The sequence below is a fragment of the Pristis pectinata genome, chromosome 24, assembly GCF_009764475.1.
Source record: "Pristis pectinata isolate sPriPec2 chromosome 24, sPriPec2.1.pri, whole genome shotgun sequence".
NCBI lineage: Eukaryota > Metazoa > Chordata > Chondrichthyes > Rhinopristiformes > Pristidae > Pristis > Pristis pectinata.
Window position 1 is genome coordinate 2908060 of NC_067428.1, and position 12283 is coordinate 2920342.

Consider the following 12283-nt stretch of genomic DNA (forward strand, 5'->3'; position numbering starts at 1 on the left):
TTTCGATGTACATGTGACTAATAAAGATACCTTATCTTAACTAAGAGGAAGAATTCTAAGAAATGAAAAGAGCCACGGCCAGAAATACTCAGCAGGTCAGGCAACATCTGTGAAAGGAGAAACAAAGTTGATGATCTTTTGTGAGAATTAGAAAAAGTTGGAAATAGAACATGTTTTAAATTGCAGGGAAGGGGGAGGGTAGAAAGAACAAGGGAATGCCTTTGAAAGGGTGGGGATCAAGAGAGAACGAAGTACAAAAAAAGGTGCTAGCAGTAACAGAGTGGATGGTGAAGGCTTGTTAAGTGCAGATTTTGGAGGAGATGCAAATAATTCGTAATTGGTTTATTGTTGTCACATGTACTGAGATACAGTGAAAAACTGCTTTGCATGCCATCTGTACACATCATTCCAAAACACAAGTATTTCGAAGTAGTACAAAAGGAAAAGCAATAACAATACGCAGAATATAGTCTTACAGTTACAGGGAAAGTGCAGTGCAGGTAGACAAATAAGGGCCATGACGAGGTTGATGAATGAGGTCAGACGAGGGGAAAAAGCAATGCTTTATTGTAGGATGCAAAACACTGCAATTGCTGGAAATCTGGAATAAAAGAGAATGCTTGAAATATCCAGCAGGTCAGGCAGCATATATGGAGAGATGAAAACTGAGTTAACATTACAGGCTTTCATCAGAACTGGCAAATAATGACATAAGAAGGAAAAGCTGGTTATCTGAAATTGTTGAGTTCAACGTTGAGTTCCAAGGGCTGTGAATCCCTAGACGATGCAAAATTCTTAACATCTTGACAAAATTCTTAACATCTTGACAGGATAGACGTGGCGTTGATTTTGCCTGTGGCTGTGGTGTCTAGAACTAGGGACCACAGTCACACAATGAAGGGTGGGCCATTCAGCACAGAGATGAGGAGAAATTTTTTTCATCAAGATAAGTGAATCTTCAGGATTCTCTACACACAAAGGTTGTAGATATTCACTAGGTACATTCAATACAGAGACAGAATTTTAGATATTAAGGATGTCAAGGTATACGAGGTTAATGCAGGAAGGTAGCACTGAGGTTAAACATTATCCGTGAAGTTATTGACTGGTCACCCAATCTGCATTTAAATTTTCCAATGCAGAGTCTACCACATCTAGAGCCCTGAAGCAGTTCAAGTAAATTGATGCTTCACTTGGAAGGAATGTTTGGGTCCCTGGCTGGTGGGAAAAGAGGCAAGAGACAGGTATTGCATCCCTTGTGGTTACATGGAAGATGTCGTGAGAAGGGGATGTTGGTGGAGCTGGAAAAATGAACCAGGGAGTCACGAGGAAACAGTCACTTTGAAATGCTGAAAAGGGAAGGGAAGATGTGTCTGGTAGTGGAACCATGTTGAAGGTGGCAGAAATCCAATAATCTACCTGGTGAGGTGGGAGGTGAGGTCAGGGTAAATCATATCCTTTCTCTGGGTGAGAGGAGAGGGACTGAGAACACAAGAAATAGGGTAGACATGGTTGAGAATCCTGTCAACTATAGTGAAGGGAAAGCCATGGCTAAGGAAAAAGGAAGGCATCTTGAAGGCACTAATGAGGAAAGTGTGGAATAGGTGGGAAGGAGGAGTGGTCACAGTAGCTGCAGGAGCCTTTGGGCTTGAAATGGATATTGGTTCTAACTTATCCCTGGAGATGGAGAAAGAAAGGTTGAAAAAGGGAAAGAGTTAGAAATGGACCATGTGAAAGTAAGAGGCAGTTGGAAAATGGCAGCAAAGGTGATGAAACTTTCAAGTTCTATGTGAGGAACTGAACAAACTTCAAGAGGAAATCTAAAACCATCATAAAGGGGGAAGAGAGGAAAAAATGGGGGAGGAATATCTTGTGCATTTTTTAAGTAATGAGATTAATTAATTGATTGGCAAAACTTTCATGTGAGATAACACAAAGCCCTCTGGCCAGGGAATGAGGACTAGCCTAAGACAATCCATATGCTTAAATGGAGGGCAAAAATATGTATCTGAGCTTAACCAAAAACAGAAAATGCTGTAAACACCCAGCAGGTCAGGCAGCATTAGTGGAAAGAGAAACAAAGTTAACTTTTTATGTCCGAGACACTTTGTCAGAACTGGAATGAGAAAAAAAACTGAACCAAAAATCACAGGTGGAAGACTAGCACAAGTGGGCAGTTCTGATACAGATAGAGAAAAAGCTGGTTACCTAAAGTCGGAAAATTCGATATTGAGTCTTGAAGGCAGCAATGTGCCCAGATGGAAGAGGAGGTGTTTTTCCTCAAGCTTGCGTCGGGCCTCACCTTAACAGTGTAGGAGGCCACAGACAGATAGGTCAGAGTGGGATGGGGAATTAAAGTGGCAGTCAACTGCAAGCTTTCTCTTCCCATCAGTATAGACTGGCCTGTTGGACTTGCCCTACATTACTGCTATTAGCAACACGTAACATAGACAAAGAAGCACTATCTTATTCTAAATATCAAATTAACTTATTTGGTCTTACTCTATCAGAGAAATTCTCCTTACCTATTCCTCCCTCCCTCACCTTCTCTGCTATGGAAAATTAATTTGTTTTCTCTCTGACAAAGGATCATCAACCTTAAACTTTAACTATTTCTCTTTCCATGAATGCTGCCTGACCTGCTGAGTGTTTCCAGCATTTTATGCGTTTATTTTAGATTTCCAGTTTCAGATTGTTTAAATTTTCATTTACTGTGTATTTGAGCTTTCCTGGAAATGTCATTGTATGATGCAATATGTTATTAAAGTATCTAAGTCATTTTGCACCAATTGATTTCAGGTTAAGTAGCAGCACAGTGCTTCTGCCTTAGTATCCAGCATCCAGGTTTGACCCTGACCAAGTATTGTCAGTGTGGAGTTTGCATCTTCCCTTTGGATTTCTTCTGCATGCTCAGGATTCCTCCCAAGTACTTGCTGGTTGGTTAATTGGCTTATGTAAATTTACTCCTTGCTCACTCACAACATAGAAGGATGCCATCTGTCCCACTGAGTATATGCAGGCTCTTAGAGCATTTCCATTCCCCCAACAGTAACCTGTTCTCTCTCACATGCCCATAAACTCCCCCATGAATTTTCTGCCATCCATCTGTAATTTACTGCAGCCAAATAATTTACCAACCAACACATCTTTGGGATCCAGGAGAAATTCAGAGCACCTGGGGAAACTAACAAGGTTATAGAGAGAATGTGCAAACTCAATACAGACAACACCCTTAGTCAGGATCAAACCAGGGTCGCTGCACTATTGTGCCATGATAAAGAATCTAGGGGAATATGTGGAACAGAACAAATTGTAGTACCACAGGGTAATAAGGAGATTGGGAATGGGACTGATGGGATTGCTCTACTGGGTTTAAAGGTGGCCACAAATAAGGGCCACCTTCTGTGTCATAAGTAGCAGTTGGTGCCCGACAAAAAGTTAATGGGGAGGAAAAGAAATAGAATGATCTGGAAGATGCTTTATGTGGAGAAAAGGAGATGGGGAAAATTATATCATTATGAGACAATAATGATCATAATGAGAAAGATCAAAGAACTGATATTTGAGACAGTGTGTGAATAGTCAGAAGGTTTGAGGATGAATGCAAAATGGAAAGGAAACAACAAAAATGGAAAGATTCCAGAGACTCCAGACCCGGTTATGAAAAGAATCAAGATTTTCATTACCTGAAGTTCATCTCCATAGACATTGAAGCTTTCCAATATTCTCTGCCCAGAGAGCTGGGCCTGGGCTCTTACTAAGGCAGAACTCCCCAGTCCACTTCTTCTAAACATCCTAACAAAAACAGAACACCTAGTCGGGAGATGCATTATTGAATGACTTCCTTTCAACAATAAATTAATGATTATTTGCAAACATATTGCACATCTCCTTGCCCCCAAAAAAGCCGCCTCTAGCAGCTCTTACAGTTTCAGGTGGTTGGCTGCTAACAATAGCCAGTACAGTTGTAACCATTGAATCACTCCATTTCACTTTCTAGCCCCAACTATGACATCTGAAGTTCCCCATGGACCTATCCTTGGCCACCTCCTATTTCTCATCTACACTGAACATATGCTAATGACATCCAGCTTTACCTTAGCACCATCTCTTTTGAGTCTGCCACTGTAATCAATTGTCACATTATGCTCTTTTAACATCCAGGACTTGATGAACAGGAGATTCCTTCAATTAAGTATTAAGACTAAAGCCATTTTTCTTTTTTTTTGTCCTGTCACAAACTCCATTCCCTAGTCACTAGCTCTCCTCTCCTTGACAACTGTTTGAAATTGAATTAGACAATGGCAACCCTCATGTCATTATTGGCTCAGACCTTTGTTTCAAACCTCAAATCCATGGTAGCACTAAGCAAATTAATTCTATCTGTGTAACATCAACCATTTCCCCAGTTGTTCTGGTCATTTTCTGCTGAAACCTTCATTCATGTTGTTTGACCTCCAGAGTTTATTCCTATGTATTGCTGGCTGGCTTCCCTCATTCCATAAGCTTGGGACCAAAATTCTGCAGCCTATATCCCAATTTGCACTGTCTTGCTCTCCCATTATCCCAGTGCTTACTGACTAATTTTTGCTCCAGGTGAAGCAATAACTTGAAAACAAGGATGAGGCTTTTAAAATTAAAACCCTTCATTGTCTTTTCCTTATAGTTCTTTATAATCACCTCCAGCTGGATAACTTGGAGATATCTGTGCTCTTCCAATTCTGGACATATGCATTCCCAAATTTAATCTTTCCAACTTCGGTAGCTATGCCTTCAGCTGCCAAGCCCATAAGTTCTGGAGTTGCCTCCCAGTGTCTTTCCTTCTTTGAGACCTCTCTAGCCATCTGCTTTAAAATGCTATTATGTGGGTTGGCATCAATTTTCATTGAAAACACTCCAGTGAAGTTTCTTAAGATGTTTTTGGTACAATAGAAAGTGCCCTGTTAATAAAAGCTGTTATTGTAGTGGAGTTAATTACTATAGTTGCAGAATTTAACTGAAAATGGATAAAGGAAGTCCCCCATGGCTTTATATACTTACCGGGGCAGAGTTAGAGTAGTAGTTAGTCAACATCTTAACACATAATTTTCACATTGAGCTTTAACTACTGTTCCTACTATTTTCCATATTTCAACCTATATTTGAGATATTCCAAATTGCTTTTCTATAAAGTGCAATTTCTTCCCAGTTATTACAGATCTGGGACACAAATGTGACAATGTCTGACTGAAAAGAAGGAGTGGGGTCCAGCAGCACGTGTGAAATGCTGTATTTTGCCAATGGCTTTTCAACTCAGCTACCATGGATTTTATTTCCCAGTTGCTCTTCTGAATAAAATTAGCAATTGTGATGACAATAAGCTTGCGCCGATTTCAATTCAACGACACTCCAAACACAACAGAAAGAATTGCCAGAAGCAAGTCTAAATGTTCAATGTCTGCACCTTGTTTTGATGAACCCTTCCTGGATGTAATGCTCAGGGTTTTAAGCATTCTAAAGGAGATGCTCGTCTCCACTGCTGAGAGGAAATAAGCCTGCTGGTGAAATAAAGGGGTGGGGGAGTAGTGGGTGGGATTGGTTTTACATGTGCTTCCCCTGTAAAAAAAAGGGCTGATGAAATCTAAATAAATCTTGCAAAGAAGAGGGAATCCCAGTCAGTATGATACACATTCCTGGTGGTTTAACTGCATTATGTTTCTCCATCTGTGCACCAGGAGCACAAATTCAACATGCCAAGGGATTCCTCAATAATACTTCTGGTTGTCTCTTTCATTGTGGTCATGGACTTCATTGGTTGGGATCCTCACAGGTACTTTAAACACATTTTAAGTGAGCATCCATTGTCATTGATCAGCCAGCTAAAAAGTCTGCTTTGAAGTGCAATGAGATAGACTCAAAAGGTTGGATCATGGCAACTGCCTGCGAATTTGCACACAGCTAACCCTAAGCCTAATTCTAATGCCTTTGCAGTTTATGAATAATTCTAGATAATTTGAGTGCCTTATCACTTACGTGGGGTTGAATTCATCCTGAACATGTGGGAAGTCAGCCAGAGTTGCTCTGATGAGTGTTATTGCAAGAAAAGTATACCTGATTGCCTATCATGACAAACCGGGTTACACATTTGTATCATCACCCGGGTTACACATTTGTGTGCTGCTAACGAAACCTGTCAGATCCTAGCTGGAACCAGAAGCGGGGGCAGTTATGACTTTACCAGCCACTATTAAAACATGACCAATTAGTCCACTCAACAGCTGTTCCAACAGGCAGCAAATGTTTCCCACCACCTTGTGCAAGAACCCAAATCCTTTGAGGCACTGGGGTATGATAGGTTGAGGATGCTCATCATCAGCTAGTAAACTGTGCACATGGGGTACAACCTCCTTCAAACTGTACCTCTCTGCCAATCCACTCCCACAGGGAGCTGCTGCAAGCTACACATGTGATGATCTGACAGATCAGAACTTCAAGAAGCTGATCAGACATATTGCAAAAAGGACAAGGTGCTGGAGGAACTCAGTGGGTCAGGCAGCATCTGTGGGGGGAAATAGTCGGCATTTCGGGTTGAGACCCTTCATTTAGGTCAGACGTATAAACTTTCAAAGTGACTTCTCAGCACAAGTACTGCAGGTCAAGCAAGCTGAAATCTTGGTCACGTCAACCAGCAGAGATTGAATCAGCATTGTATGTGATGCTTGTAATCAAAAAGACTAATAATAAACCCATCCTAAACACAATTAAATGGAAAACAAACAATTATAGGTGACAAAAATCTGCAATAGAAAATATGAAAATACAAACTCCATCGGACAACACTTCAGCATAGAGCAGCTCCCTGTCAAAGTCAAAGCCTTCACCAGAATGGGTAAGGAGCATGGGCCCGAACCTCACCCCGTCTGCTCTCCCCACCGCCGTGTGTGTAGGTTACTTAAAATGAGAACGTAATATTTTACATTGACACGGGGTTTTAGATCGAACTAAGAGGACAAAGTCTGACAGCCTCCATTACCTGCCTGACGCCCCGGCCCACGTTTCAGGTGTTGCCTGGTTACCGTCCCCGGTGTTACGCCGTAATGCCTCCGCCTCCCGGTGCTACAGGGATTTTATTCCGGGCTGTCCGCCGCCGCCGCCTGAGGGGAGCGTGTTATGTGAGGTGGCTTGTGGTCTGGTGTGAAGTCCGGTCGCTGAATGACTCGAACCAGAGACCTGCCGGAGCGCTCAGCAGATGCAGCATCGGATTTAAATGTGGGTTTATAGAAAGCGTCGTTGGGTTTAAATGTGGTTTATAGAAAGAGGGTGCCTGCGCTGGCGGCCGTGATCACAAGATATTGTAGGCAAGGGAAGCCATTTGGCTCAACTGTGCGGTGATCCGTCAGCGTCAATTAAATATCTAATCTTTTATTTAATTAGAAAGTTAGATTTTACGTTTATATAGCGCCTTTCACGACCTCGGATGGTCCAAACCTCTCACAGCTGCTGTGGTAGGAGTGACATCAACTCATTTGTGCATGGCAGGCTCCCAGAGGCAGAAATTAGTAATTTGGTAATTGGGTTATTATTGTATCGAGATACAGTGAAAAGCTTTGTCTGCGTGCCATCCAGACAGGTCGTTCCATAGGTAAGGACGTTGAGATAGTACAAAAGGAACAACAACAGAATGCAGAATATAGTGCTACAGTTACAGAGAAAGTGTGGTGCAGGTAGACAAACAAGGTGCAAGGGCCATGGCGTAGATTGAGGGATCAAGAGTCCTCTATCGTACAAGGTCTCTGTTAAAGAGTCTTATAACAGCGGGATAGAAGCTATCCTTGAGTCTGGTGGTACGTGTTCTCAAGCTTTTGTATCTTCTGCCCATTACAAGGGGAGAGAAGAGAGAATGACCAGGATAGGAGGAGTCTTTGATTATGTTGACTGCTTTCCCAAGGCAGCAAGGAGTGTAGACAGAGCTAATAGAGGGGAGGCTGGTTTTCATGATAGACGGCTGTGCTCACAACTTTCTGCAATTTTTTTTGCAGTCTTGGGTGGAGCAATTGCCATACCAGGCTGTGATGCATCCAGATAGGATGAAATTGTTGTGGTCTCAATTCCCAAATTACTTTTTCAAAATTGACTTCCTTTGACTTCTTTTATTTGGAATTTATTGATTTTCATGTTGCTGTTTATAATTATATGTGGGAACGTTTGCATTTAATGTATCACTGACTTTCTACCCAAGGTTATTGCAGACCTTCCCTTTTATTTTCTTATCATGACTGTCGTATTCCACTTCACCCATTCTGCAACTTAAAACCTGTTTAACTTTTCTCAGTTCTGGTGAGAGGTCACCAAACTGAATTAGAATCATAGCCATACAACATGGAAACATGCCCTTCAGCCCAACTTGTCCAAGCTGACCAAGATTCCCATCTAAGCTAGTCCCATTTGCCTACGTTTGGCCAATATCCCTCAAAACCTTTCCTATCCATGTTCTTGCCCAAGTACCTTTTAAATGTTGTTAATGTACCTGGCTGAACCACTTCCTCTGGCAGCTCATTTCCAGATACTGACCACCGCCTGGGAAAAAGTTACCCCTCAGGGTCCTATTAAACCTCCTCAATCTCACCTTAAACATTTTAGTTTGTGATTCTCCAACCCTGGGGAAAAAGACTATTTGCATTCACCCTATCTCTGCCCCTCATAATCTTATACACCTCTGTAAGAGCACCCCTCATTCTCCTATGCTCTAATGGGAAAAAAAAATTCTCACCCTTTCTCCATCCTCATGAATCTCCTCTGCACCCTTTCCAGCTTAATGGCATCTTTCCTATAGCAGGGCGACCAAAATTGAACACAATATTCCAAATGCAGCCTCACCAACGTCTTGTACAACTGCAACATAACATCTCAAAGTCAGAGTCGAGTTTATTGTCATATGCACAAGTACATGTGTGCACAGGTGCAATGGAAAGCTTACTTGCAGCAGCATCACAGGCACATAGCATCGTATAAGCAGTATTCACAAAAAAACATAAATTAAACATAAATTGTACACAATTTTTACAAGGAAAAATACAATTAGAACAATAAAAAACAAAGACCATTTTAGTGTAAAGTGATCAGAATGGTCATAGTTTTGCTAAACTGTAGTGGTGATTAGGGTTTCGCCAGTTGGTTCAAGAACCGAATGGTTGAAGGGAAGTAGCTGTTCTTGAACCTGGTGGTGTGGGACTTCTGTACCTCCTGCCTGATGGTAGCTGCAAAAAGATGGCATAGTTCAGGTGGTGGGGATCTTTGATCATGAATGTTGCCTTCTTGAGGCAGCGCCTCCTGTAGATACCTCCGATAGTGGGGAGGGATGTGCCCGTGACATATTGGGCAGAGTCCACTCCTCTCTGCAGCTTCATACATTCCTGCGCATTTGTATTGCCGTACCAGACCATGATGCAACCTGTCAGGTTACTTGCAACAGTACATCTGTAAACGTTTGTTAGAGTGTTCAGTGACAAGCCAAACCTCTTTAACCTCCTAAGAAACCAAAGACACGGGTGCGCTTTCCTTGTGCCCATCTATGTGTCGGGCCTAGGACAGTTCATCCAATATGTTAACTCCCAGCAATTTAAAGCTGTTGACTCTCTCCACTGCTGATTCCCACAATGTAGGCTGGTGCATGTCCCCCCTCCTTCTCCTTCCTGAAGTCAACAATCAGCTCTTTAGTTTTGCTGACGTTGAGTGAGAGCTTGTTGTTCTGGCACCACTCAACCAGATGTTCTATCTCCTCCAGTAAGCTGACTCATCACCACCTATGATTCGTCCAACAACAGTAGTGCCATCGGTGGATTTGAATTTGGCATTGGAGCTCAACTTCTATACTTAGTGCCCTGACTGATGAAGACTAGCATGCCAAAAGCCTTCTTCCCCACCCTGCCCACCTGTGATGCCATTTTCAGGGGATCATGTACTTTTCGGTCCCTCTGTTCTACAACACCCCCCAGGGCCCTACTGTTCACTGTGAAAGTCTTACCCTCATTTGTATTCCCAAAATGCAACACCTTGCACATATCAGAATTAAACCCCATTTGCCATTCCTTGGCCCACTTACCCAGCTGATCAAGATCCCACTGTAAATCCTGATAACCATCTTCACAGTCAATGACACCACCTATTTTAATACCACCTGCAAACTTAATAACCATGCCTTGTACATTCTCATCCAGTTCATTGATATAGAATAGCAATAGGCCTAGCACAGAACCCTGGGGAACACCACTGGTCATGGGCCTCCAGTCCGAAAAACAACCTTCCACCATTACCCTCTGCTTCCTACCATCGAGCCAATTCTGTATCCAGTTAGCCAGCTCTCCCTAAATCCCATGCGATCTAACCTTCCATCCAGCCTACCGTGCGGAGCCTTTTCAAAGGCATAATTGAAGCCCATATAGACCACATCTACCATCCTGCCCTCGTCGACCTTCTTGGTTACTTCTTCAAAAAACTCAATCAAATTCGTGAGGCATGATCTTTCACGCACAAAGCCATGCTGACTATCCCTAATCAAACCGTGTCTTTCCAGATGCTTGTATATCTTATCCTTCAGAATCCCCTCTAGTTATTTACCCACCACAGACGTTAGGCTTACTGGCCTATAGTTCCCAGGTTTTTATTTGCAGCCTTTCTTAAATAAAGCCACAACATTAGCCACCCTCCAGTCTTCCGGCACTTCACCCATCACTAACGTTGATGCATATATCTCAGCCAGGGCTCCTGCAATTTCTTCTCTAGCTTCCCACAGTGTTCTTGGATATACCTGATCAGGCCCTGGAGACCTTCATAGGTCTTAAGACATCCAGTCCCCTCCTCTACTGTAATGCAGACTATCCCCAAGACATCCCCATTAACTATCTCAAGTTCTGAAGTCTTCATGTCCTTCTCCGCAATAAAAACAGAGGAGGCCTCGCTCACCTCCTGCCGCTCCACACAAAGATGTCCACTTTGGTCTTTGAGGGGGCCTATTCTCTCTCTAGTTACTCTTTTTCCCTTGGTATACTTATAAAATCTCTTTGAACTCTCATTTGTTTACTTTTCTCTCCATAGATGCTGTCTGATTTGCTGAGAATTTCCTGTATTTTCTAATTTGAAGTAAAATCAGAAGGTTTTGTTTGCATTTTGCTTTTAAACGTTTGCACGTAGTTACCCTAAGACTTTTCAAACACCAATTATGACAACAACTTTTACCTATAGTGCACCTTTAACAACTTGGGGAAATGCAGAGAATTCACTTTTAACATAGCTAAAATATCTCAAGGTGCTTCATGAACACTATCCAGCCAAGTGACATATAAGGACATCAGGGCAGGTGTCAAAAAGCTTGGTCAGAAAGGGGGTCAGTAAGGCATTCCTTAAAAAGAAGGACGGACTGCTACCAGATTCAGAGATGAACAAAAGGACAGAATTGTAGCATGGATAGCTTGGAGGGCTCTAGGACGATTAGAGGTAACATGGGCCAGGACCATGGGGGGTTTTGAAAACAAAGATGAGAACTTTGAAATCGAGTTGTTGCTTAACTGGGAGCCAAAGTAAATCAGCTATTAATTAGAAAGAGCAAGTCAGGATACAGCAGCAGAATTTTGGATGCTTAGGTTTATAGAGAACAGAGCTTTTCCTGCCGGCAGGCACCGACAGTTTAAAAAGGCAGGTTCCTGGCAGGAGAACGGGTTGTCCTGACCTACTGGCAGCATATAAAAGGGAGGCAAGCTCTAGCAGGGGAGGCTGCCTTGAGGTTGAATTGCTGCTATTGAGGTCAAAGTCTGGGCTTTGTTGAGCACCAGGTTTCAATGACTAGCGTGAACAGTGACAAGGTAAAGTATTTTATTCTCTATCTTACTCTTTTAGTTGAAGGGAGCAGTCATAAAGGTTATGGAGGCGAGGGCAGTGTATGCTTGTTCTGCAGGATGTGGGAGATTGGGGACGTTTCCCAATGTCCCTGACGACTACCCTGCGGGAAATGTCCAGCTGAACCTCCTGGCAGACCACTTAGAGCATTTGAAGCTGTGGACAGACTTGCAATGGAGCATCCATGATGTGCAGAATGAAGCAGACAATACAGTTAGTGAGCTAGTCAGTCTGCAGGTGCAGAAAGAGAGGATATGGGTGACCACCAGTCTGAACAAGCAGGCAGTTATGCCCCTGTAGGCATAAAAGGCTATGGACCAAGTACTAGGAAATGGGGTTATAACAGAATACTGATTGGCGTGGACAAGTTGGACCGAATGGCCTCTTTCCATGCTGTACTATTTCCATGACT

The 12283-nt window shown here is 42.7% G+C and overlaps 1 protein-coding gene across 2 annotated transcripts in view; it reads right to left on the reverse strand.

Annotated features, from left to right (window-relative positions):
• c24h19orf44 (chromosome 24 C19orf44 homolog) overlaps nucleotides 1-7122 on the reverse strand; it is a 29771-nt gene extending 22649 nt beyond the window's left edge. The window contains exons 1-2 of one of the 2 annotated variants that reach the window (XM_052037582.1): nucleotides 7013-7122; nucleotides 3687-3795 (exon numbers count right to left, since the gene is read on the reverse strand). In XM_052037582.1, the coding sequence (XP_051893542.1) occupies nucleotides 3687-3794 (108 nt within the window). In that variant the 5' untranslated portion in view covers nucleotide 3795; nucleotides 7013-7122. The remainder of the gene's footprint in view (nucleotides 1-3686; nucleotides 3796-7012) is intronic. The other variant, XM_052037583.1, reaches the window with a different exon arrangement.
• Nucleotides 7123-12283: the final 5161 nt, after the last annotated feature.